Source organism: Chelmon rostratus, chromosome 11, assembly GCF_017976325.1.
Source record: "Chelmon rostratus isolate fCheRos1 chromosome 11, fCheRos1.pri, whole genome shotgun sequence".
NCBI lineage: Eukaryota > Metazoa > Chordata > Actinopteri > Chaetodontiformes > Chaetodontidae > Chelmon > Chelmon rostratus.
Window position 1 is genome coordinate 21878532 of NC_055668.1, and position 27636 is coordinate 21906167.

The window sequence follows — 27636 nt, forward strand, 5'->3', positions numbered from 1 at the left end:
CCTTTTTAAATTTCCACACCACCTTTACTTACAAAGACGTTTCTGCACATTTTCTGAACAATCTGCTACAGCAACAGAGCTATCAAAATATTCCATCTAAAACACTATAAGAATGCGCAAGCTGACCCAGAAACTGACAAGATGGACACACAGGTGAGTCAAAACTGTGAGCAAGCAACACAGGATTGCATGCCAGTGTGGACTTTGCAACTCCACATGCATGCTAACAGACTTCTGTCCAAACAAATTTACCATTTTTCTTAAGAGGGTCAGCCAGCGGTTCAGTAACCACACTGCCTTTGGGTACAAATGCATTAAAGAATTCACACACACCCAACACACCTGTAATTGACCCATCAAACTATCCCACCTCCCCGAAATCCAGACTTTTCACATGACATCTAAGTTGCATATGAAAGTCATGGTGTCACAAAATCCTGCACATACATGCATGTGCCAAACTCAGATTTAAGGTAGAGAAAGCACAGACCAACTTTCCTCCTTCAGCAGATGAATGTGAAAACAGCCTTCTCATGTCAAACTGCACATACATCATTTTGCACAGTTGAGGTTAAACATCCAAAAGGGGAATTTGACCAGGTGGCCTTCATTGAAGCCTAAGAGCCTGCAACAATTAGTTGATATTACTGTGAAATTAGGATATTATGAATATCTGTCTCCCAGAGCTGTTAAACAGAAAAATAAGATTGGATTTATAGTGTTTACTCCAATGATGATGAATAGGAGGCTGACTTTGTGTGTGGGGACTCATTAACTGTTTATATACACAAGAGAGCTTTGGATAAATGACCCTTCAATACCCTGAGGGGAAATTTCTGTTGCATGGTGCCAGCTACATACAGAACATAAAGCAAATATTAGGACAGCATAAGGATACAAAAACACACACACACCCACTGACAGAAAGCAGACATAGTAAAAAAAAAAAAACATACCCACTTAGTTGTACTTTTTACAGTAACAAAGACAGCTCTCAAACAGAAAACGCCACTTGAAGAAATGCTCTTTGACAATTTAATCACATTTTCCATGTTTTTTAGTTCATATACTAAATGTCAAAGTCAATTCCATGCCATAAAACAAGTTAAGCTACCCAAAGAGCAATGTCTGGATCCAGTAAACAGAGGTGACGTCTCTTAATACCTTCATATCTTATTCTATAAACTGTCAGAATGATAATATATTGACGGTTTACAGCTGAAGGTACACCTAATATGGGATATGGTGAAACTCGACATTTAATAACAAAAAAGACTTTTTACTATTGGTATGCACTCATACAACTCATGGTGTATGTGTGTGTGAATCTGTCTGTTTCTCTGAATATACGACAAACCAAGTTGGCAGGCTGAGAAAACATCTTCCTTTAAATGGTTCTTTAGATGTCAAGACTAACTACAACTCACATTTCAACCACATGGTGGCAGTCTAGATCCCAAATGTTGAAGGTGATTTCATTTCTCCCAAATACAATAAATGCCCACCTACTAATGTTGACCATGTAAATATCTGACCCCATGAAACTGTTATAGGTCTTGTGAGATTATTACACTTTGGGTTTGTATTAAAAATATAAGTGAACTCCCCATCCCTGATTTCAGTTGCAGTTTTAACACTGATGTTACATTAAAATCTATGACTTGTAAAACAGGTTTGGGAATTATAACCTGCTTCAAAGTTAAATGATAACTCCAATATGCAGATCCTTGTTCTCCAGCATCCAGATCCTCGGACAGGGCCAGGCATTCTCCGAGTGTTTCCGAAAACAAAAATCAAATGGTATAAGCCATTTACTGTAAACTATGAAATTGTACAGGCAAAAACTCACTAAATTATCCTATAAAAAATACATCTGACAGGCAGGTTTATATGTTGGTAGCTCCATTTGAGGGCATTGTTTAAAACAACCTACATACATAAAAGTCCTCATCATGTAACTTCAGTAAAATGCACAGTGCACATACATTATACAAACGCAAGAGTTTTTCCTACCAAACAAAAACAAAAAGTCGGAACAGAGGGGAAAACACATTGGTGGGTCCAGTTTCTGCTGTTAACAATCAATTAATCCCTAGTGGACACTCTGAGATATTAACATTGTACATTCCACTGTAATAAATACAGTGAATCTGCAGCAGTTAGTGGGAATGTCACAGTCCCTTTTGGTTTATGTTAATGAGACTGTTGATAAACTGTTTAATTTATGCAGAGACTATTTCCTAGAACTGCTTTAATGATATACAGTAAATGTCCAATGCAACTAAATGGCCTGGAAGTGAATTTTAAGTATTCTGACAGACTGTGACTCCAGTTGTGAGGAAAGAATTGTTCACTATTGAATTTAGGATCCACTCAGTTGACTTAAGGTGAGAGACTTCACAATCACAGTGTGCTGATCCTCTCCCTGATCCCCCTTATCTTCTTTTAGTTGAATGCCTAATCAACAACGTTGTGGTAACACTGTGTAAACTATAAGATCTGAGAGGTCAAATGTATATAATCATCTCATAACCTTTACTAGACTAATAAAGGATATATATGCTACTTATTATAATGATCATATCATCAAAAAACGCTTAATGACATTCTTTTTTAAAAGCGCAGACAGTAGTATAACGATATTTTTGCAATTGTTGTAATTATTGTTTACTGCAGTCTTTTCTTCAAAACCTTTGCTCCAAGCATGTATGATGTATGAATAACCAGCTGAGGGCGCTACACGACCACAGTTTTACTTTAAGACTTGCTGATTTTTCGCCCAGGCATGAACGTGAAAACAATGCTGGCGAGTGTTAAAGGCAGGAACACAAATCTGGCAGCGCTCAACGAAAACAAAAGTGGCTAATCATCTAACTTCCCCGCACTTCAAGAGATCAATAGGTGTTAAAAAGCTAAATCCGCAGACCAGTTTGCCTCTCAAAGACGATAGGAGACTGCACACAGCTGCTATGGATTACCTGACAGTCTGTCACAGATACGGTGGTAAAAAGTTGACAAGATTAAGCGGAAAATCCCTTTAATCTTTTTTGTTTCATCAGACATGCACCTGGAGTTTAAGACTAAACCTTGTACTTTCTTACGGGTATCCAATACAATGATAATTCAATCTATACTATTTTATGAGCCATATGGTTAGGACAGCCAACTCCAAGCACTGACTCTGGTATTTTCTGTGAAATACAACTACAATCATGTCTAATCTGCCAAACGCACTGCGCACTTTTCAGTGACCACCTCAGTGCGGTATTTTCAATTTCCTACGAAAGATCTGTAATATTCCAACAGGAACTTATTGGATTTTTATTTGAGAACAAAGGTGACATGTCCGGATTTGAAATCATGGATCCGGAGGGGGGTCAGGAGGGAGGGGGGGTCGTTTATCAAAGGCCCCTACGGTTTGCAGCCATCGTGGGCCCTCCACCAAAATGTAGACCGACGTCACCGCTTCCGCCCTGCACCCCCTCCTCCTCCTCCTCCTCCTCCTCCCCGCTCTCCCTCCCCCGGCGTCGTTGGAGCAGCTCGGCTGCCTGCAATCCAACATGGAGTAGAGAGAGATGGGGCTCTAGCGGGGCCACCCCTCAGTAACAACAGCGACGACGCGCTTTTTACGCACAACTGGAACCGGAGTCGTCGGTGAAAACATGCGCCTTAGGACTTAAAAACGGAGTGTGTGCCTTGCGTGTCCGTGTGTGTGCGTGCGTGTGTTTGGGGAGGGGGGGAGAGAAGAGAAGAGCTGGATTCGGCTACTCAACTGTCTCTATAGGCTACGTTACCTACCGAAGGCGATGGTGTATTAAAGTTATAGGAAAGGGGCACTTGCGATCCAGAAGAAACTGGGTAGCTCCGGGAGGGGAGGGAAAGAGGGGAAAAGTGTGGAAAAGAAGACGGAGGCACAGCCAGTCGAGGGCAAGCCAAAGAGCCGACACTCGCACAAAGGCGCAGGGGGGATTTATGCGGAATTGGAGACAGAATCGGAGGAGCCGCGGAGAAAGAATGACGAGCGAAAAGTATGCAACCGCCGTGGTACATTACCTGAGGTGAAGCGAGAAAATGATAGAAGAAACACACCCAAACGAGTAAGTACTGTGGCTCAAAGATTTCTCTGCACGTATGTCTTTTTTCGCTTCTCCCAGTGCCTACAGGTTGGAGATGATCAGGGCAACTTGGTGGAATGTGCAGCCAAAAACTCCTCGTACAAAGCTGGCTTTCATGTATGCTGTGCTTGTCTTTAAAAATGTTATTCACTCGACGGGATTTGGTGCTTGATGCTGCTGTGAAGCAATGCATTGACAGTGCTGTGGAAGAGGGTTTTAGGGCCCCCACCTTGGTGTAGACCAGTCTTGAGAAGGCGAGAGAGAAAGAAGAGGAGTAGGAGGAGGAGGGGAATAAGCGTGGGTGGATCGGAAACATTTTCTGAAAGGATCTGAAGCGAGAGAGCAGGCCCTGTTGCAGCGTAACTTAGAAACTCAAACACGCCCCGAAGTTACACCTTTTCTAAACACACAAACAGCAGCGAGCTCACGCACCTCTTGTTTGTGCGTCGCGCAGTTAAATAAGGAGGAAAAACCCGACGGCGTTTGCAGGGCGAACTCTGCCTCGTTGTTTGGCCACATCTGTATGTTTGCTTCCAACCGAAGGGGGAAGTCTCACAGGATATGAGATATCCGATATGCCTCATCCGCCATCTCTTTCTCAATCGCCCTCATTTGCATAGCCTACCGCGCTCCATTCATAAAAAAATACCGACTGTAAACGACGACTTGCTCTGAAAAAAAACGCGTATGTTTCCCCTCGACTCGAGCCTCGTAAAGTCGTGTCTGTCGGTTTCTGTTGGTCAGACTGACCCGCGGATCCGGCTGTTGCGTCTTACGAAATGTAGCTAATATAGAGCCGTACAATATGTAGGCCCACAGACCTGTTCATACGGCACCCACAGGCCTATATGGAAGCGCTTGAAGCTTAAAATCAGCTTTGCCGAGAAGGAACTGAAGCTTAATGTGAATTACATTTAATACTGGGCAGGTGGCAGAGCGCTTATAGTCCTTATGTGAATGCTATTGTTAAAACCAACGCGAATAGACCACCAGGTTTAACCACAGGGAGATTATAACCTTTAAATGCACGCGAGCCTTTTGCCAAAATCAATCTCTTTAAGGCTTAAATGGAAATGCGCAGACGTATGAACAGGCATGCCGGAATTACATTATTGGCTCTCAGTTTGCCTTTAACTCCATTAGCCTATATCGACAACTTCCCTGTCAGACTACACGGGGCTGTGCTCGGTAGGAATGCCTGCCTTGCAGATCTCTGTCGGCGGGCGGGGGTGGAAGGGCGAAGGGCACCGTAGGGGATGTTTGCGCTGCTGTGGCGTGACGCCGGCTCATTCATAAAAGCCCTCTAACCTTCAGCGCGTCCCCATTCATGCCTGCCGGCCGTACTCGGCTCTGCGAGGCCGGCGTACAGAGACTGTCTGCCCGCGGTCCCACAGACAAGACAGGAGCAGGAGAAAGGCGCTGAAAGCTAGCCCCAGTTTGTGCCTCTCGTGTGTTAGCAGAATGTAATGCTAATACATGAGGAGCGCAAACTGGGGCTAGCTGCAACCATGTAACTCAGGAGAACTGCTGTTAAAACTAACCTGATTTCACTCTTAGGTGTCTTGTGCCTTTTGATACGGTTTAAACGTCCCCAGTGTTCCTCCCTGACAGTAGCTTTATCTTTAGGGCCGTGTTCTGACTCATTTATTTCTAAGTAAACAGATGCGTTAACTCTTCTTAACTGCCTGTCTCTTCCGGTCGGGGAAGCGTTTCTATGGTGATGATGTGTCGTTCTTTTCTCACCGCGTGATGTCCAAATTGGGCCACGCCCACGACGTACTCAAATAATGGCCGTTCAGTGACAATCGCCCACAAAACAAAAGCTTTTTGTCCTCTGATAATATACTTTACAAGAATTCAGTGAAACCCTTTTTCACGTAGATCCGTCAAGCAAGTTTGTGACCATTAAAACTATATAAAAGTCACAGTATGCTAACAGAACGTACACCTGCTATTTGTTAGCAATGCATTTTAGCGGCATGGACTAGAAAAAAGTGGAAGTAAAGATTTATTTTGTGACAATCATTAAAGAAATAAGAAATATAAAATACTTATCACTGAACCCTGTTAGTCTAATCCCCTAAAGTTTTTTTAAGTTCTAATTCAAATATGTACTCTTTTTTTCATTTTTTTAGCCAACTTATTTACTGTTGAATTTAACAGTCACAAACAAACATTTATCAAACCTTTGCTCTCCTGCAGATTGCAGTTCAATAAATGCTATTGCTGTTATCTTCAGTATAAATTTATTTTAATTAGCGTTGATGCTCGCAAAACAACTTTTCACTGACATGTCAATTTACCTCTTGATTCTCATTGGTTAATTAATATCTAGACTGCAATATCCGAAAACTTCCAGCAGCTGCAGGTCTGTAGCCATGTGTAGTGTACTCATATCTAAATATGAATGCATTTAACGTAGTCATCTGCCACTGGCCTGCTTCCCTTCTTTAGCTAGGTGATCTAACAATGAAAAGCCTATGATTGCTAGCAGATGGGTATTTTGAAGGTAAAATTATTGGTATTCATTTTGCATTTTTACAGTTAGTTTCAACTGACGGTCTTTACGATAGTAGCCCTTTGGTACTTCTGTCCTGCTTCATACAAAAGCATTTATTGTCTCATTACTGGGTAGAGTTGAACCGATGTGCAGTTATCTGCTATTTTTTTCTATTGTGGTTTTCTTATCAGAAATAAAAGCATGTTATGGTATTAAAGCTGGGTCAGGAGATATAAGCCACACCTTTATACCCTTTGTGTCGCGTTAAAAAGGTGCAGCAGTATAGCCTTTTTTCTAATTATGTAGCCTGTGTGAAAGATTAGATACTTTGCTTGTTAATTGTATGGCTGTTTAGCAGCGGATCACTTTTTTTCTACTGGTGAATGCTAGGAAGATTGAGTCACATGCACACTTTGAACGCCTCACCTGCTCAATGAAGTAATCAGATTTAATGTGTCAGTTTTGCTACCAGGAGGCAATGTGATTAGAGGCACGCACACATACATTCTGTTTGTGAGGGCCTTTTGTTGACTGCTTGTCCTAAACGATAACCGTAGCCATCATGTCTGCAATTTTGAGGATGTGCCTCTTTACCCCTGTCCTTCAGAGGACATTTATTGCCTTTTTTATAGAAGTACAACATCTCTCTTGCACACACACACACACACACACACACACCCTGTAGAGTCACAACATGAGCAGAGGATGTATTGATCTGGTGTGTGCTGCTGCAGGGTCAGCATGTGCACAGTCAGTATTGGACAGGAGATGCCTGGTGACATTCAGCTAAGGTCAACGTAGCAACGAAATATAATCCATCCCCGAACAGAAAGCACTCATCAACTGGCAAACACAGCAGTGAGGAGTTAGCAGGTCTGCATGTTCCCTCAGCAGGACTGTTCTGTTCCTCACACATATATTTTTCTACGTTAGCAGCATTTGATATTGAGACTATAATAATCTTGACTGGAGTGGAATTTCGGGACAGTGGAAAAGTTCATCACCAATATAATGCATGATTGGCAGAACAACTTGTGCTAAATTATAGATAGAAGCAGTTTCACATTTTGTTAAAGGAGGTTCCTCAGACATATAAAACTAGATGTGTGTTGAAAGTAATTTACTTTTCCTGCTATACAGACTTTCCTTCAACCAGCCTTGTCTCTTCACTTGCTTGAGGAATTTTCAACATTTCCCACAACACAACAACAAGCCAGAGGACCTGGATGTGTTGCATAGTTGTTCATGTATGTGGAAAGATTGATCGCAGTAAGGGAAACAGAAGAGGTTTTTTTGTACTCAAAGTGAGACATCAAATGCAGCATGTGTTGAAGCTGCATTGCATTGCTGGTCTATTGAGGCTGGTCATAGTGTAGAAAATGGTCTTTCTGTCTGTCTGCTCTGTGGCTAGTCAGTTAGGCACTGACCATGAAACCTGATGTTTCCTGTTGATGTTTTAGGCTGCTGAAATAGTTCCTATTGTCAGACTCCATTTGTAGCTAGCTAACATGTGTTTTATGTGTACAGTATTCGCATATACTGTAAAAAGGGTACATAAATGTAACTATTCATAAGACAGTGGAAAGAAACACTGAGAGGGCCTTATTTGGCAGCTCACACACACACTTTTGTACTCAAAAGATCACATCATTTCAAAGATGAAAGGAAAAAGAGGAAACAGCGTGGAGACAGAACAAAAAAACATGACAATCTGCAGGAAAAAAGTCACAAGCAAGCTACAAAATAGGTAAATAAGTATTATCTTAAGCAGCGGTCTGTTAGCTTAGATTGTATGTATGTACTGCACACACACACACAAAGAGAACACTGACACATACTCCATGTCCACAAATGAACTTCCTTTGCAAACCCTTTGCATTTTCTCTCTTTCTCGCTCTCTGTATTCCCCCTCCACACACACACACACACAGACACACATCATGTGGAACAGATCCTTGGTCACAGTATTTCCTGTGTTTTACAGAGCAGCTCATCACTGGTTGCTATCCGGAGCCTTTATATAATGGCCTGAGTTGTTTATATCTGGAGACCAAACAATGAACCCAGATTGTTTGCCTGTTTTTTTTTTTAACTAATCTCTGCTCATCAGCTGACTGGATGACCAAGATTATAATAGCTTGAGTTTTCATTCAGTTCATTCAGGGTGTTTTTCCCTCACTGGTTGAAGACTCAAATTCTTTTCAGCTCTTCAGTGAACGAACTCTGTGAACGTTTACTTTTTCAGTAACCAGGGCGCTCTGGCTGATTATCTTTTCTGATCTGTCCAAAAAGAGATGAGAGGGGCCAGTGGCTTTTATGATTTAGCTCTTCATCTACTTCCACCAATGCCACTTTTTCTCCATACACAACATCTAAAGGAAAGGAGATCAACTTCAGTTTTTGTGTCTGATGATTTGGCTGACATGTGAGACTGTTTTGCTGTGCAGATTTAAGGTTTTAATCGCTCTTATACAACAGATCTTTGGTGATCTCACCTACATGAAAGGGTTTACAGTTGTGAATTAGTTGCCCTACTTCCAAGCAATTCTTGAATTTGAAGCTATTTCAGACGGATGCTTCTTGGAAACTGCATGTTTTCATGCTAACATCTAATTAAAACTATTCCCAACAACTCGTAATGCAGAAAGACTACAGGCTATTTAAAATCAACGACAAATAGCACCAGGAAACATTGTGGCGCATCATGTGTAGTGGTAAATATACGAGAATATTTAGACTAGGGAAGCCCTAAGTGAACAGACTTTCTAGTGTTCATTATGCAAATCATTTTCAGTTGGTTTGGTGCCCTGGCGCTGGAGTACGGGTCGTCCTATTACAAGAAAAACCTTGCATATGACAGTTAAAGTAAACAAGGACTACCTGATCAAACACACCAAAGCTGATATTTTGGCGGGTGTCGATCAAAGATGCAGAGATTAGAAATTAGAAAACCCCTTATCACTTACATTTGACGCCAAGCGGTAAGCCTAACTCAGTATAAGAGGATATGAGTCATTATAGAGGGTCTTGGTTGACTTTTCAGTAGCTTTTAAGAGGTTTAGACCAATCAGCTTATTTTCAGTATGGTTTCCACAGTGATTGAGCTGGAGGGGCTGCAGAATCACCTCAGGGTACAGTTCCAAGTTGCTGGATGACATGTTGGAACTGCAACACAATTGTGTTGAACATCTGCACATTTGTTTTTTGGAGCAAAGATATCACAGTGTCCTGACATTGTCATTTTGAGACTTTGCTTCTCTCCTTTTTTGAAATATTTTTGATTAATGCGCACATTGCAAGTTTTTGTACTGCAGCGCTGACAACAATCTGCCCCAGACAGCATTTTTTTTCATCCGTTTTAAAACGATTAACTGCAGCGATGCTGTTTTGCTCCCACTGAGATAATCATGAATGCATTTGAACTTGCATCGTGATTGGTCAGTTGGGTATGGGATGTTTTCCATTAATATTCTTCTCTGTGTATTATTGACCTCTCTGTCATGTCGACTGACACACTCGACTCACACCGGCAGCATGAGTCTTCTGCTGCCCAGACATGTGCGTGTACCATGTAACTACAGCTGATTGACAGAAAGCCGATCAAACTTCCCCTCAGGAGCCTCCGGTGTCAATAGTTGTGAATGAACTCGCTTCACCCCACCACTCTCTCCTCTCACTCTGAAATGAAAATATGAAAGCTTTCACAATGTTGTTGGCTAAGTCCTCATGTTGTATGTGACTTGACTGGGTCCAGACTTTTGAATCAACTCCACCAAGGTGACTGATTCATCCGGCATCACGATAAAGCATTCGATCCAATCAGCGCTGCGTGCAGAACTAACGCCGTTGTCAGGCGTTGTTGAGCTGTGTGACAGAATCAAGGCGGAGGAGCAATAACAATAGCGTCCCCTATAGTTGAGATAGACTCTGCTGTTGAGCCTGTTCTAAATCAATTAAAAGTACCAATTATGACTATTCTAACTTTGGTACTTTAATGGTACCAGTGCATTTAATGCCTTCTACTTTGAAGGCATTCATTCAAAGTATGTTGGCACGGCTATGCATCAGTGTCGACTTAACATGACGTTCAAGTGGACATGTTGGTCTGTAGTGGGAAATCGAATCCTCCTTTCCTACTTAAATCAATTAGATTGGAGACAATGACTGACTAAAGATGGAAAAGTCTAACAGTTCTAGACAGTTCTGTAAATCAGCAGGCAAATATGTGACTAAAATGTCACGAAAATGTTTTATGTATTACTTATTTCACTTTACTTTGCCAAAATCTGTTTTTTTTATACAATAAAACATCCAATCTATGATCTTGTGTGTGTGTGTGTGTGCGCGTGTGCGCGTGTGCGTGTGTGTGCACGTGCGTGCGCGCGCGCAGCTCCACAGACAGAGGCGGACCCTGTGCGGGGGTGTGTGTGTGTGGTTCTGTTGATCAGGCAGAGGCGCGGCCAGTCATTTCTTATCACAGGAAGTATAGCCGCCCTTATCACACATGGCTGGGCTGCCCTCACTGGCCCTTTTATCTGTCACACATGAGCTGGATTCCAGACCTGATAACCAGACCGCTTCCCAGCCCCCTTTACTGTTTTATTGCAATATTGTTACACACGGATCATGTCAGGTATTTGCAGGGTCCAGCTCACTAAGTAGCTGTAGTAGTAGTTTCTGCTCTAAACGTATGTATTCAAAAAGTTATTCTTTCCAGCAGTAACTTTGTGGTGTTTTGATAGTAAATTCGGACAGAAGGTGGATGCTGACATGGCTTACAGGCAAATAAAATTAACAAGTGGAACTGAAGAGTTCATTGACAGTGTGCTAATGTGGCTTTGCAGGGAACCTACAGATGTGTACTCCACCCACAGCTCATTTCCTCATTATGATACTGACTTGTTTGCAAGGTGCGGACCGTGCATGGAAATAAAGAGTATAGAACCGATGCTGCAAACACAGCAACACTGCAATGAATATGAAAAACATAGAAACCAGGAAGGCCAGTTTGTGTGATATACAATTGTTTGTACTTTCATTCACACACTTTACATTCTGCATAGGGAGTCAATCACTTGGCTAATTTTATAGAGTATTGCAAGTTTTCCATTATACAGTAGATGTTTGCTTATTGTTTTGTGCCAAGATAAAGAAATACCACTGAATAAACACTTGAATGTTTGTTCTCTTAAATGCTGGCTGGGTTTTGTTAAATCATCTTTAATCAAAAGTTTAGATTAACTGTGTGTTTCTGAAAAGGGTCGCTAGTGTTGAACCCATCGTGACTTCTCCTTAGCTTTGCAAAGCTTTATTATGTCTTACAGCTCTTATCAGTGTTGTTTTCAGCCACAGAAGGCAGCTGTTTTCAGTGAACGAGCTCTAGAAGTCCACTGTACACTACCAGCCCAGCAAGAACAGACAGATAAAGTTAATGACAAGCTAGCGAACTTGGTAGTGAGATATCTCCCTCAGGAGTTGGTGGAGACCAAAACAGAGCTAAAAGGAGAGTCAATATTTGACTTGTGTTTGCAAAGTGTCTTTAGACACAACTCCAAATGAATGCTTATGTTGATATGTTCCTGCTGGATGTGTTCAACAGTTTGCATCCAAAGTAAAGAGCATCATTCTTTCCCCCAGAAAAAGCATACAAGTGACTGTGAACATGGAAGTAGGGCACCTCCAGCCTGTCTATGCTATTTTACATCTGTGTGTGAAGAGAAAGTAATGGCTGAAGTGTGCTCAAAGAAGCTGTTTATAATGTTTGTATATCAGGCTGTTGAATTTGATGCTGTGCGTGTTTGCCACGATACTGTAACTCAAACGTTATATTATTATATTGAATGGCGCCTACGCTAGCCGGAGGAGCTTGTGAGTCATAGTGGGAGGATGTCAGCTGGCAGCAATTCAGAAATGTGGCCTGAAGACACATAAAAAACATTCACAAGTCATTGACCACCAACAGGCACCAGAATATTGTGTTATAGTGGAAGAGGTTGTGCAAAAAGTTTGGCTGGCAACTGTCGTTTAGTGCCTGTTGTAAGAAGTAGAAAGACACACCCTGCACCTTTGACCTGATGGTAACAGCTCTGAAACGGATGTGATGCATGAATTACCTGCTCTTTCCTTATCAGCAAGGTGTTGACTTCCACCCTATCTTCCTTTTAAACTGACTCATCGCTCCACTTTTGAACACTTTGCATCCCACCCTAAAAGAGAGTGAAAGTCCGTGCAGCACCTGAACACAGCTTTGTGAGCGTGTGAACATTCTAGATCACCTGGCACTCACTTATTTTTGGTCAAATATTAAGCTACCGTAACATTTGGAAAAAGTCTGTATAAAGTTAACGTTGGTGTGTGTGTGTGAAATCCACACAAATAGGCGATTATAAATAGTGTATTTATAATCTTTTCTTAAAGTGGGCGCCACGCTCCTTTTTCAGCACCGGTACCTCGTGCCACATTCGCGGGGACAGAATTAGATCCACAGTTCCCAAATGTATGTGTGTGTGTGTGTCGGTGTGTATTTGTGCCAGAATGTGTGGTCACTCCCGAGTGTATTAAAGTAGCGCGTTGCTGCTGGTTGTGGCTGTCTGTGTGTTCCAACCACAGATTACAGGGCCCGTCGGCAGACGGGGCTCTGCACATGGGTCACAAGACAGCCCAAACTGTGACAAGTTCATCTCAGAGAGCTGATAGCTGCTATCGTGTGTCTTAAAGCACATGTGCTTATATAGCACAGATTTTGCTGTTATTTTTGTATGTGGGTGGACTGGATGTGTGGTTCCATATGTGAATGTGTCATACATGTGTTTGAGTCATGTTAAACTGCTGCGGTACTTTGATGTAAAACCAGCAGTTTGGATTTTCACGCTTAACATTTCTCGGTGTCAGAGCAGCTCCGGAGGCAGAAATAATGTCACTGGTTTGTCATTTCACTCTGCAGAATACTGCAGGCCTACGTTCACCTGCGCAAAACCGACATACAGCAGGAACTGCGACTTCAAACAGGAATGCCACATCTGTTTAGTGGTCTCTCGTTACAATATTTGTTGTCAGATAAGGCCAAGTGGTTAGCAAACCTTGCTAACACCAACATCATCCAAACACTATACACTATACACACACACAGTGAGTGAGATTAGGACGGTAGTTTATCTGAACAACTATCCTCAATTTTGCACCATTAGTCAGATTTAAATCTACTCTTTGAACCCATTTTTATTTCAATATGGGAGCACAACAGTGGTGCAAATCCAGAAAGGTAGCACGCTGCTACCCAGAACAGCCTTATAACCACAATTTCAACCACAGTAAAAGTTCCAGTCGAACATTGAACAGAAGTCAACTGTGAAGTCGTAAAATAACTTAATTACTATAAAAAGATGGTTACCAAGCCGAGCTGACCTTTCATATTCAAAATAGCTAGCAGCTATAAGGTAAGCTAGTTCGCTAGCCTGACCCTCCAAGATCATGAAATCATAGAGCTATAAATAGATCACTGACATTGCTGTTTTGCATGTCTATTGTCTCGTTTATTGCCATTCAAGTTTCCCTCGTGGTTTAGAAGAACCTGCATGACTATTTGCCTCCGCCTGTTGTGGTTTGACATGACAAATGAAATGACACCAGCCTCCGTACTGTAGGCTATCACTGAAGCTCCACGCTGCAGACAACATCTTCACTCCTGCAGTTATTATCTTAATTTAATGCAACCCGAACACAAGAAGCTGTTAATATCTGAATGGGAAAGTGTAATGTGGTGAGGTGCATTCAGAGGAAGCATTTATTTTAAAAGTGTGTGTGTGTGTGTGTGTGTGTGTGTGTGTGTGTGTGTGTGTGTGTGTGTGTCTGTGTCTGTGTCTGTGTTTGTTTACGTGAAAGTGCAGACCTTGTGGGTGAATATATGGTTGCTGTTCTGTAGGAGCTGGTTGTCTGCTGTCACCCAGTCAGTCTGTCATTCAGTCACTTTTATGAATGTGTGTGGGTGGGAGCTGGTGAACCAGTTTTGCCACCTGTGTGTGTGTGCGTGTGTGAGTGAGAGAGTGTGTGGGTGTGTTTGTGTAAGTGTGTGTGTGTGTGTGTGTGTGTGTGTGTGTGTGTGTGTGTGTGTGTGTGTGTGTGTGTGTGTGTGTGTGTGTGTGTGTGTGTGTGTGAACATCAAATCCCTGGGACTGTCTGTAAGCTAATTATATAACACCCCCTTCTCATTCACTCCCACTCGGCCTCTCTTTCTACCCTCTATGTTTCTCTCCAACACACACACACACACACACACACACACACACACAGGGTGCAGCATCGATGGAGTACACAGAGGTACATCCTGTTATTGTCAGATCATTCATGTGGATTGTGACCGTGTTCATTGTGTCCCTGTGAGGGTGGTGGCTGTCATGCTAATGCTTGAGAATGTCTTGTTTTCTACCATTCAGCCTCCATTGTATTGTCTCATGCTAGCAGCACTGACGACTCTATTGACTGCGGAGGGAGTTTTTGTCATGTATTGTGCTGTGCTGCTATATAGACCAAACTGGAGCTGCGTTATCTGTCAGTTTGCATGACGTGTGTCTGATCCCGGCTGGTTTCTCCTCTGCTGCATGCACTCACACTGACTGGTGTGTAGTTGGAATACGATTTCTCCAGTTGAGGTGATAATTGTTTGAAGTAGGGTTGCTAACGGTGCTGCGACTAATGGTCATTTTTATTATCAATTCATCTGTTGTTTTTTTTTTTTTTATGAAGTGATAATAATTAGTCTATTAAATGACAGAAAATAGTGAAAAATGGCCACCAGAGCCCAAGTAAACAACTTCAAATTGCTTGTTTAGTCGGCAGCCCAAACCCCAAAGATATTTACAGTAATATAAAACAGGGCAAAGAAGCAAATCCTGACTTTTGTGAGGCTGCAACCAAGAAGAACTTAGTATTGCCACAAATGGTGACCCAGATTAATTGTTTTTGAGGATTTGAAGTAGAGAAATTCCACATTTTCCTATTTTTTCTTAATAAGGGACTTTGTTAATGTGTTATTTTAACATTTGTTTCTTTATTTCATTGTGACAGCAAAGGCAGGAATTGAACCCGGACATTACAATTAAAAATTTTAAATATATTATTATATAGTAGGCCACTGGTTGCTTGAATAAGAGATATTTTTACAAATAATTGCAGGGTCAACCCAGGAAAATGTCTAGCTGAGTTGGTACACCATGCAGATCACAACTCATCTTGTCTCATGATCAGTTTGATTAGTAGATAACTGAACAACAGCCACATTTATAAAATAGATGGCGTGCAGTTGTCAGAATTGTCATTGATTCACTTTCTGGTGCTTGAGTACCTCATCCATTGAATTATCATCTCATGTTGAAATTCTCCTCTCAAGGAAGTTTTGATACCACCAAAGAAAATGCAACACAAAGCTACATTTTTATTAAAGCCTGTGTGTGTGTGCGTGTGCGTGCATGCGGACTTCTCCTGGTGCAACACCGCCCACCTCAGCACAGCGAGGACCAGGCAAAGTCGTGACTTGAGACGCCCTCAAACATTCTGCCACAGTGTGAATCCAGCTCTATAATAAACTGCTGTGGCATTAACGCACACTTAGACTCTCGCCAGAAAAATTAAGAGTAGTTTGAGTTTGCGGGATAGTCGGTTTTTTACAAGGTAAGACCAGGATGCCTGAGGAAGAATTTTTGTCGCCTGGAGGGTTTTTGTGATGAATGAAGAATATTTGCTGTGAGGTTTAAATGCACATTTTCACCTGGTAGATTCTTCTCGTGCTGTTTTCAGGGGAGAATTTACATTCTTTGATATTCTGTTTTGCTTGTTTGCTCCTGTGGATTTGACATGTCTGTCCTAAGCGTAGTTGCAAATTCTTTTTGTTAACATGCAGTGTTAATGAACTGAACATGTTTTGCTGCTCCCAAACGTAGATTGAAAGCTCCTGTCCTCTTCTTAATACTTTCATTTTCAGCTGACACGTGTGCTGTCAGTCACAACCCTCTCAAAGTGAAGAATGTAGTCGATCCAAAGTATTTTGAAGCAGAGTTGCACGGAAACGAGATACAGCATCCTGTACATGAAATTCTGCTGGTGGCATTTTAGATTAGGTAACACCTAGATTTTAGTGTGCGTGCTGATGAACATGGCGGAGTGATAACAAACCTTTGAGTGGGGCAGGAAAATGTATCAGGCGAGTATCAAGCTCCTATTTGATAATGGAAGTCAGGGAGCTGGTTGCATTGGTGATGTGGATGATGGTCCTCTGTGAGCACAGACACAGTGAACCTATATTGAACTTTGCTCTTTTTTCCAGTATTCATTTAAAGGCTTGGTTTCACGTTAAAGAGGTATAATGGTTTAATTAGGCTGCATTTCTGTGAAGCTTCAGTTTGTGTGTTTAAATCTTAAGACATTGATGATATCGATCATCTTAAAGTGTATCAGCTCGTTTTGTGCCATGTTCTAATACACATTTCAGTTACGGTTGTAATGATTATTCCTCTCTCTCTTTGTCTGTCCAGTGACAGCTACATCGTGCGTGTAAAAGCGGTGGTGATGACGCGGGACGACTCGAGCGGTGGCTGGCTGGCCCAGGACGGGGGAGCTCTGACCAGGGTCGGGGTGTGCCGTCTTCTGCCACCAGAGCTGGCCCCCGTGCCGGCCTCCAGCTTCTCCCAGTTCCTCATCCGTGGCGAGCGACTGCGAGACAAACAGGTAAAACATCAACAAAAGCACGCCAAAGTTCATTTAAGGATGAGATAGGAAACATGGCTGATATGTGCTGGATGAACAGGTGATCCTGGACTGTCCGCTGAGGAAGGACCTTGTGTACACCATAGCAACGCCCACGTTTCACCATTGGAAGGTGGAGGACAGGAAGTGCGGCCTGTCCTTCCAGAGTCCAGCTGACGCCAGAGCATTCGACAGGGGGGTGCGGAAAGCCATCGAGGACCTGGCTGAAGGTACGCTGTGCTGCAGTGTTGCTGTCCAAGAAATTACAGAGGCGCTGAGACAATGCATCAGCAGAATCAAATACTGCAGCTCTGAGATCTGTTTCACAAAGGTTTCAATCCAGGAAGTTACCAGAACTGTCAAAGGTAGAAAGAGAAGTGAGTGAATTCAACTCAGAGGGTTTATTCGATCTGAGTGACGACACATTGGACACCCAGATGTTCCCGTATCACCATAACATCTGTCAGTGGAGTGTTGGATGCTTGAGTTAAAGGCTGCTCCTGTTTCTTTCTCTGTAGGCTCCACCACCTCCTCTACAGCACTCCAGAACGAGGGCGAACTGGGTGACGACGACGTCTTTACTGTAAGCATGTTTCCCACGTTCATGCACCGTTATAGAGGTTCATCTGTTTTTTTTTAAATTTCAACAACTTGCCCAATGTAACTGCTACAAATCCTCATCTACGTGCTCCATCTGAAGAAACAGGGTAAAATAAAAATAATTATCCTTTCTGTTATTTAGTTTGACGCACTTTTATGCACTTGACTAGAAAACATCTCTGTGCTTCCGTTTCCCAGAGGAAATCAAAACTAGCATGACTGGCTGCCTCCAGGTTGTCGCTGCTGTGCATCAGAGCTGAACTCTCCTCAGTTTTCCCAGACTGGGAATATTTGAGTCTTGAGGCGCAGCCGGCAGCACCGGGATGTTATTCTAAGGTTCAGTTTGCAAGGAATCCTCCAACAGATTTGTGTTACAGACATGCGAGGGGCTGCGTTGGTTGGTTTTTCCTAATACAATGCAGGAAGGCCAGTAAACAGACCCATGAGCGGTAACACAAGCACACGAACTACCTGGGTCAGATTTCATGTCTACCTGGCGCCTTAAACAACACACAGCACTGGTTTGGTCCTGTTTTTGTGGACTGTCTTGATGGTTGCAGTCTTCTGTAGCTCAGTTTCCACCAGTTGCCAATCTGTATCTAAACACCTTTTATGGATTTGTCATTGAAAAGAAGTACTGCTAGTAGGCACTGGAGTAAACTATGGTTCAACTACTCAGCTAAAACCCCAAAGGAGTCTTCTGCATCCAAAATGACTTTGTTTCTTCCATTTAAAAGAAAGTGTTTCAACTCCAGACCCCCTCCCTGTCGCGTCTACCTGCCATGGTACAAGAAGCATGTGTGTGTTTGTGTGTCAGAGCCTCTTTGCCTTAAGTTAGCATGAACGACCCCCTCCCCCCACTCTGTAACCTGACACCAGGAGCAGCAGGCAGGGTCAAAAGGTCACTTCCTGTATCCCACCACCTCGCTCTCTCCTGGTGACCCCCCCTCCCCCGCGGCCCCTCCTTCACCCACCCTCTCCACCCTCCCAGTTGAAAAAGAGAGTCGCCACCAAACTAGCAGCTAGCAGCTGTTTCCCAGCTTAGTGCGGGGCCGGTGATTTACGAGAGGAAGTGCCTCGTGGTTCATCTTTGACTCGAGCTGTCTGTGAGGGCCAAGACTAATAGGTGCTCTGCTGGGAGTGTACAGCCACCACAGAGACACATACAAACACATGAGGAGGGGTGGAGGGAGGCTACAGCGCTGTCAGAGGGTGGAGCAATCGCTGAAATGGAGCATCGGGTTTTCAGGAAAGCTGTCAGTGCTGCGAATCCAAGGCAAGTTCTTGCTTTAAAAGCTGCCAAACTCACTCAAAATAAGACTCAGCTGGTAAGTCCCATTTCAGTTAAAGCTCCGTAGAAGCTCAGCAGTAGATAAAATTTAAATCAACAGCGAACAGCCAGCAGAGGTGCACATGCATTCTTCTCCTGCATGTTGTCTGGATTTGTAATCCAGAAACCACAGAGGAAAGGCCAAACAAACTCGAGCCTGCCACTTTTCAGTCTGTGTTTAAACTGTCTCATTATATGTGTCTGATAAAGCTGCGCCTAGCACGGGTAAGCTTACCTTTGCACAGGTGTAGTCGGCGCAAGGTGTTCTGCTTGTGGAGGGAGGAAAATAAAAACAGACAGACAGCGAGCTCTCCTCACTATAGATCAGGTTCAGGTTTTCAGGTCATTTTCTAATGGAAAGCAGAGTCACAGTTATGGATTAGATGAAGCATAATTGCATGTTTTGGCCTCAGGTTTGATGCAGATACATGTCTGGTCTGTCCGTGCAGGACTCTCGTCTCCACAGCTGTTCTAACAGGTTGTCTTCTTGTATGTCTTCTCATGTCTGCTCCCATCCACCTGACGGTCATGGTCCTCAATCCTCAAAACACGAGACCAAACAATGTGAAAACCATCAGGTTGTCAAATGTAATCTTAACATTGCCTCGACACTCATGCTGATAACGATGGGATGCATTGATGGGTTCAGTACTGATTGCTTCGTCTGTGCTAATGACCTTTCCTAAAGTTAGCGCCGGCGGCAGAGTTTGCGAGGCGAGTCGTCGTGGACAGGGGAAACGCTGCAGCAGATTTACAGCCTTGGGGGGGGCGGGGGGGTGCAGAGCTGGGGAGAGCTGGGATGGACATACTTCCCGAAATTATTCCTCGTTCGCCAAACCTAAACTTAACCCAACCCTTCCTCTGTCCCTCCCTTCGGCACGTCTCCTTTCTCTGTCTCTATTTTGGCTCATTCACAACAGGGGGAGTGAAAGCTATTGAAGCAATTCTGGGCTCATCCCAGGAGAGCGAGACGGGACTGTTGAAGGATGAATCCTCCCGAGCTTTGAGTCAGGACATGTTTTGTGTCAGAAAATAACTTGAAATGCCCTCTGTCCAGCCTTGGGCAGGAATATATAGAGGGAGGATGTCCAGAAATATAAACTCTCCCCCTCAACTCCTCTCCGGCTCTCCGTCCTCTTGTGCAGCTCGCAGCAGAAAGTCTGGTCTGTGTTTTGAATTAGTTGCAGCCGCGGAGGCCAGAGCCGGACTGGTTTTAAACCGTATCGGCTCCTCCCCCCCGGTAATGTCTTCTCCAGGGGGGCGGGGCCCGGAGCGGAGGCAGCATGTTATGTTATTTTTGGCCGGCTGCTCTGAGGGCTTTGTAAGAAAGCTGGGGGAAATTCTCAGCATGGCGGTATCCATGTGGGGAGCAGGATATAATAGGGATAGCTTCAGCAGACAGACAGACAGACAGACACACACACACCAGATCTGGGTCATATAACTCCCACAAATAATTTATAGCGTTGGTTTTAGGCTGGTTTTAGTGCCAGGTTTTGACACATTGGGTTAAAATTTAGTCAGTTTTATTAAGTTTGATTTGATGTGTCACCTGTCGATAACCCTTGTCGGATATACAGTAGTTCTGTTTGGATCGATTGTAGGTCAGACAGCAAGTGACGAACATGTCGATTCATTTGAAACTAGAATTGGAAAATATGAATTTAGAGTTTCCCACTGACCCAATGATGCATGCAGCTATTTTCTGGCATTATTTTGTTTGGTTTGAGGCTTTTTGTCCAAAGTGATGTAGCATTTTTAGGAACGTCGGTCTACGTGTCAGTCAGTCAGTCAGTCAGTCAGGCAGTCCACCACATCGGTTGCAGGCTGTTGGATGGACCTATTGGATGGCATGCCTTGCTGTCTGACTTTGGTGATTCCCTGACTTTTCCTGTTGAACCATCCTAGTCCTAACATTAGGTCAAAATGTGAGTTAGTCCACTACTTTTGTTCATGATCAAACCCCTGCAAAATTAAGGACATTCCCATGAGCCTCAGCTGTACTTTGTGCTATTTAGCAAATATTAGCTTCAAAAAGGTTCTGTTGCCGCTCTAGCATTAGCATCTAAGTCAAAGCAGTGTGTCTAAGTACAGCCTCGCAGAGCTGCTTGCATGGCTGTGGAGTCTTGTTTCATCACAGGCATACTGTACATTGCGAGCAATCTGGGGTTCAGCGTCTTGCTCAAGGACACTTCAACACATGTGGAAGAGGACGGGGGTTCGAGCCACCAACCCGACCATTCATAGCCAGCTGAGCTCCAGCCGCCAGTTTCTGAGGCATTTATTTCAGTTTGTCTTTCCGGCAAATGTTGAAGAGAAGAGGAAACAGATGGAATCAAGCTTCTCATCTTTTCTGTACTTGTCAGGTGGAGTTGTTTTGTTTTTTTTCGTGGAATGAAAATCACATCATGATGGAAAAAAGGAAGCACGGACGTCTCATAGCTGCTGTGAGCTGCTGGCAAAAGACGACCATGTAAAATTCAGCCATGGCCAAACTTTCTTTGGCGGACAAGCTTGTTGACCTTTGATACAAGTTTCTGTGGCTCTGCTGACTTCTGGTGACTAGCCATGTGAAACTCAAAGCAAAATGAAACAAATGCAGAGAGTGATTTGGAAACATAACTTTTCTTTCAGCAGAACAAGCCGTCATTGAGTTACACAGGACCCCCCCCCCCCGTGAGCTGAGCGTATCTCTCGGTTCAGAAAGACAGTCCACTCGTCGCTGTCCTGAAACAGATGCTCACACAGAAACAGTCCAACTCCAAGCCTTCCAGAAGACAAAACCAGTTCTTCTCCTCACACACAAACACCTGCACCCTTTTCATGAATATGTGGAGGTGCACACATGATGGCACAGGAGTCTTCATGACCTGCCTGTCAGCTGATGCGTTGCTCTGCCCCCAGCATGCCCGTCTGAAACCTGTCTGTCTGAGCGCTGCACGGCAGCGGCCCGGCTGTCTAGTGTCTGGCCAAGGTTTGAGTTGGAGTGGAGCCCTGACAGCCTTCAGCGGAAAGGGGACAGGATAGTGTTCACACACACACACAAACAGTTTTTGTGGAAACTCTGTCAGAGAGGTTGTCGTTAGAGGCTGCAGTTTGTTCTGCTCCATCGTGAGCAGTGAGGCGTTTCTAATATTTTGTCCCACCACTGAGGGTAAAGTGTATGCTGTCGCCGGGTCAGATGAAGTCCATCACAGTTCTTCCTGCACATGCAAACTCAGCAAACAATAACAGTTGGACTTATTTGACTACCAGGCCTCTCCAAATGCCAGATGCATTGACATCACTTGACTCCTGCGTCCCCACGGTACCCTTACTAACCAGACGTGTTCTGAACAAATGGGATCACCATAGAAACAGATTTTCTCCATGTGTGTAAATGGTTAATTAAATGTTAAACCTGATTTAACTTAAGGTTTGATGGCTACAGAGATTTTCTTAGTGGCTGCTGTTGACGTTTTATGGTGGATGTCGTTAATAATAGTTGAACTTGCACACACTGATCCACCGCGGCTCAAAAAACAGAGCTCACACTTCCTGTTTTCCAATCAGAGCTGCGCCGAGGCTTCCTGTTTTTGTTTGTCCAATTGTGGAGTCCTCCTGTACTGGCTATTTGTTTGGTGTATCCAATCGGAGCGCAGCTTTCAGCCCGCATCCTGTGTTTGTTTGTCCCCTCAGAACACCACAGACAGCTCATCCAACTCCTCCCAGAAACTGGAGAGCTCTCTGCAGCCGCTCGAGTCCTCGCCCCTTCCGCAGAGACACAAGTGCATGCTGGGACACCGCCACGACCTCCACGACCCCTACCGCCTGTCAGACCACTACTTCTTGGACCAGGTGAGACATGCAGGACCAGGTGCTCTGAAACCATTTTTGCGAAACGTTTGTTGTGATTTTTAAGTAAAATTCATTGTTTACTGCTCAGCTGAGCAGACAGTAGTCGGTTGCAGCCAGCAGGGTTTAAGTTTCGCTCCCTCTCTCTCTCTCCAGCCGTTGCCTCGACTTCCCCGTCACGTCACCTTCCAGGAGGACGAGGAAATCGTCCGGATCAACCCTCGGGAGCGCAGCTGGGAGCGAACCACCGAGCGTCATCATGGACGGCCGTCGGACCGCCCCTGGCTCACGGGCTACGAGGACTACCGCCACGCCACCGTGCGTGACAAATTCATCCAAATGGACGACTCTGAGTCCTACGTCCACTTTGCCAAGACGGAGGCGCAGAAGCACGACTACACCTACCCGCTGGCACCAGCCCTGTCGCCCTCAGACTCTGACCCCGCCCTCGGACCCTTGGTCAGTAAGGGCCACGGCAGCTCATATCGGCAAGGCTTCTCCTCTGTGGTCTCCTCCCAGCCCCGCTCCTTCCTCCCGAGCTCCTCTCCATCCACCAATGGTGGGAAGGGGCGGAAGGAGGACGGGGTGGAGCGCGCTCAGTGCGAGCACTGCGGCGAGGCCTTTTACGTCTCCGACAACCGGAGAGGCCGGTGCCAGGATGCGCCGGACCCTGTGCGGGCGTGCATTCGGCGGGTCAGCTGCATGTGGCTGGCAGACACGATGCTCTACCACTGCATGTCAGACCCAGAGGGGGACTACTCAGACCCCTGCTCCTGTGACGGGGGCGAGGGCGGCGGGGGAGGCCGGCTCGGCTCGCGCTGGCTAGCCCTGCTCGGCTTGTCTCTGGTGGCGCCCTGCCTCTGCCTCTACCCGCCTCTCCACGCTTGCCACCGGGCGGGGCTCAGGTGCGGCTGCTGCGGGGGCCGACACAAGGCCCTGAGCTGAGCGGCCTCTCGGAGGAAGCAACAAAAAAACCTAAACCCAACGCAAGCACAGGGAAAGGGAAGGATGGGGAAATACGCAGAGGGGACAAGCGGTCACGGCTGCTCGCTCTCTTGCCTTGGTTTCTCTGGGTTTCTCGACAAATTCCAGACACTGAAATAAGCCAAAAAAAAAACAAAAAACAGTTGGTGCATTTTCTGAACGGCCTGGGAAGATAAGCTCCCCCTTACGGCAGACAGTTCTCTCAGCTCTCCACGTGGCCATTTCATGCTCTGTTTCTAGTGAGAGAGCACTCTTTTTCAGGGGGCCTTTTTTTTTTTTTTTTTTTTATAGCTGACCTATATGTCATGTATCACATATGCAGGTACTTTATACTTTGTACACTGACTCGGCGTCAAAGAACTTGAATTGTTTCTTTGTTCTGTTTTTTTTCTCTCCTTTGATGTACGCGTGGCCATTTTGTTTATATTCTATTCCAATATCAGGCCCGCTCAACTCCAGCTACAAGAGAAATCAGACACTACACCTCTTTGCGTGTGTGTGCGAGTGTGTGTATGTATGTGCGTGTGTGTGTGGATAGTATATGTGCATGCTTACAGTGTGCGCCGAGGCCTTTTGTTGTCTGTACTGCAGCTTATAGTAAAGCTCATGTATATAGTCTACATAGCTCTCCACCTTCGACATCTTTGTTCACTGAAACAAACGTGGTACTCATCTTAATCTTCTAATAGCCCAAAGATTTGTGTTTTTATCCTATTTATTTTCTCACTGAATTGATCCGCCAGCAAAAGGACGCTGGGTTGTGATTTGCTCACACGATGAGATGGTGCTTCACGTCACGTTACGATGCTCGAGCATCCGTCTCCCCGCTCCTTTCCCGTTATTTCAAACAGTGCCTCAACTATCGCCTGAACCAGGAATCCATCCAGTCTGAGAAGTCCAGTCACTTTTCTTGGCTCGAAGCGGCGTGAGATTTTAAGGCCTCGTTTTCTGCAGAACCTCACTCAGCAGTCCGTGTCACGTGAAGACCTGAGAAGTCGATCAGAGACGCCGTTGAAGTCGGCGCCCGTTATGCCTTAAAATGTGGAGCGTCGTGCCGAGCGTCACCCCCCCGTCCCCTCCGAAGATGTCTGCTAGGATGACGCGCGAGAGCGTGCTCACAGCGCCAAGCAATCAGCCTCACCGTCACCCTTTTAAACGCAGTGTAAACTATTTTTGTAATGAAAAGTAATTCTTAAAAAAGGCTCTCATCAAGTGTGCTTGCGATGTACAATCAGCTCCCGTCTTTAAGCCGCCCCCCTTGCCAGCGGAGCCCACCAGTCATGATGTGGAACAGCAAATTCATAACTGGTGATATGATTGGTTCAGTGAATGAACTTAGTATGAATATAGGTATTAAAATCTCCTTACTAGTGAAAATTAGTATAAAACCTTTTGACATGTGCAGCCTCATGTCACGTTAATGAAACACAAGTCATTATTGAGTTGAAAAGGAAATAATCAGACATTTTGGGAAATATTTCGCTGTCTTGCTAAGAACTATGAGGGAATTGATACCACTCTCATTTCTGTTTAGCTAACCTGGAGCCTGGGGAAAGTTAGCTTAGCTTAGCGTAAACACTGGAAGCAGGGAAATCTTGCCAGTCTCCGTCTAAAGGTAACATCCACCTGCCAGCACCTCGAAAGCTCGCTCACTGAAACAGTCATTTGTTTAATCCGTTCAAAAAACGAAGTGTAGAAACAAGTTGTGGTTTCATGCAGGTGACAGGATGAACTCATTCTTGGCCTCCCAGCGACTTCCTGGAATCTCCGCTTGTGTCTTTACCTTCTTTTATTTTACCTTTGAGTATTTCCCAAAGTGTCAAACTATTCCTTTAAAGCCAGATTACTTTTGTGTAAATGGGAGATTAAGAGATCTCTTGCTGAAACCAGTTACATCGACTGGCGTGCGCTGTTCCTCCGTCCTACAACGTTTTTGTTCCCTTCAAGCCAGTTTTGGTTCACGCCACCCCCACGAAGAGTCGGATGATGGACTCGACTGAATTGAGGTAGAAACAGTTGAAGCCTGCTCATTCAGGGTTATGGCGGGTGTGTGTACAGACTCAGGTGGTGGGAAAAAACAAAAATTGCGCACTCACTCGCCGGTGTCCCCTTCTGTTTGAGTGACACTTCAGCCAGCCAGTCACGCCCTCGCACCGGCAGCGCGACACTAAACCTGCAACCGCCTGGGTGCTTTACGCTTCGTCTCGGCCCGGTCGATGGCAGCATCGGGGATGTGACTGGGAACACAATAAGCTTTTAAAAACACAAAAGAGAAGCAGGACATCTGTTGGGTCCCATTGGTAAAGAACGGGAGTCCGAAAAACAGCTGAAATCCTGGAAACAAACATCCATCCCTGATTGTTTTGCCAAGGAAATGTCACTTACTGTAGTTGAAATGCAGAATGCCTGAGGATGTCCTTCTTCCTTCCCTGGTTGTGTCTGTTTCATGCATCCTGTCCTGTACCAGTGTGTCCTTGGTGTGTGTGTGTGTGTTTTTAACCCACATCCCTTTCCCCTCTCCTGCTCCTTGATCCGAAGCTGCTGGGATCAGCTGAGCATGCTGTCACCCAGTAACACCTATCCAGTGGAATCAGATCCTCAGATGATGGGATGCATCGGGGACAGGGCCAATCAGATTGGAAAGTGTGTGTGTGCGTGTGTGTGTCAGCGTTAAATCGTTTTTTTTCTCCGTCTCGTCTGGTGTCCGAGTGTGTTCTCACATGTCAGAGCCATTTACAAGTGCCTGAACGCATCCTCTTTATCTCCTTGTGTATTTAAATTGAAAAATTAAAGAAACGACTCCCTGTAATGAATTAGACCCATTTTTTACGCTTAGTATTTTTACCTCTGTAAAAAAAAGAGCAAAAATTATATTATATATATCAAGTGTATGTTGTACATTTTTATTTCTATTTTGTTTTTTTTTTTAAATAACTGTTTCTAACATGTACGATGGATGTAGCTCTTGCTTTCGAGAAGGAACAGGAAGTACTTTGTAGATACTGAAGGGTGGCCAGGTCTGTGAGAAGTGAAATGTGTGTCTTACCTTCCGCCTCCAATAAAATGAGAGAAAACAGTGAAACCACATGTGAGTATGCTGCTTAATTTTACTCTCGGAGTGACGGTACTTCCCCATAAATACCTACTGTAAAACAAATAGGGCCCATGCATTTCCTATCTGTAACTTTTCTGCAGCATGCGTCATCGTTTACCTCCACGTTCCTACCAGTTTAGTCATGTTTTCTATCAGTGCATTAAAACAAGTTTCAGCTCATTAAAGGAACACATTCATCAAAGGATTTCTGTAAGCAGATGATGATATAGGCGATTATAAAATGTAAGGAATCAGGAAAAAAAAAAGGAATTTACACTCGTGCCAGCTCCTCTGTGAGGCTGTGCTTAGACACCCTGGTGCTAAATGCTAAATGCTACTGTCTGCACGCTAACATGGAGATGTTCAGCAGGTTTAATGTTTACCATGTGCAACATCTTAGTTCAGTGCCTTAGTATGCGCTAGTTTTGTGCATGCTAAGTGT

General features: G+C 44.4%; 1 protein-coding gene across 1 annotated transcript; it reads left to right on the forward strand.

Moving 5' to 3' along the window:
* The first annotated feature begins 3535 nt into the window (after nt 1-3535).
* On the forward strand, nt 3536-27147 carry LOC121613777 (sprouty-related, EVH1 domain-containing protein 2-like). Its single transcript, XM_041947402.1, has 6 exons — nt 3536-4097; nt 17142-17334; nt 17414-17582; nt 17871-17935; nt 22961-23119; nt 23273-27147. The coding sequence occupies exons 1-6, from the start codon at nt 4072-4074 to the stop codon at nt 24059-24061; spliced, it is 1401 nt and encodes a 466-aa protein (XP_041803336.1). The 5' UTR covers nt 3536-4071; the 3' UTR covers nt 24062-27147.
* The last annotated feature ends 489 nt before the right edge of the window (nt 27148-27636 follow it).

What these genes read in the sequence shown, in the direction of transcription:
- LOC121613777 (XM_041947402.1), top strand. Translation starts at nt 4,072, where the DNA reads ATGATAGAAGAAACACACCCAAACGA. An exon ending in GTGACGACGACGTCTTTACT is followed by an intron (nt 17,936 to 22,960) that starts GTAAGCATGTTT and finishes TTGTCCCCTCAG; the next exon opens with AACACCACAGACAGCTCATC. An exon ending in ACCACTACTTCTTGGACCAG is followed by an intron (nt 23,120 to 23,272) that starts GTGAGACATGCA and finishes CTCTCTCTCCAG; the next exon opens with CCGTTGCCTCGACTTCCCCG.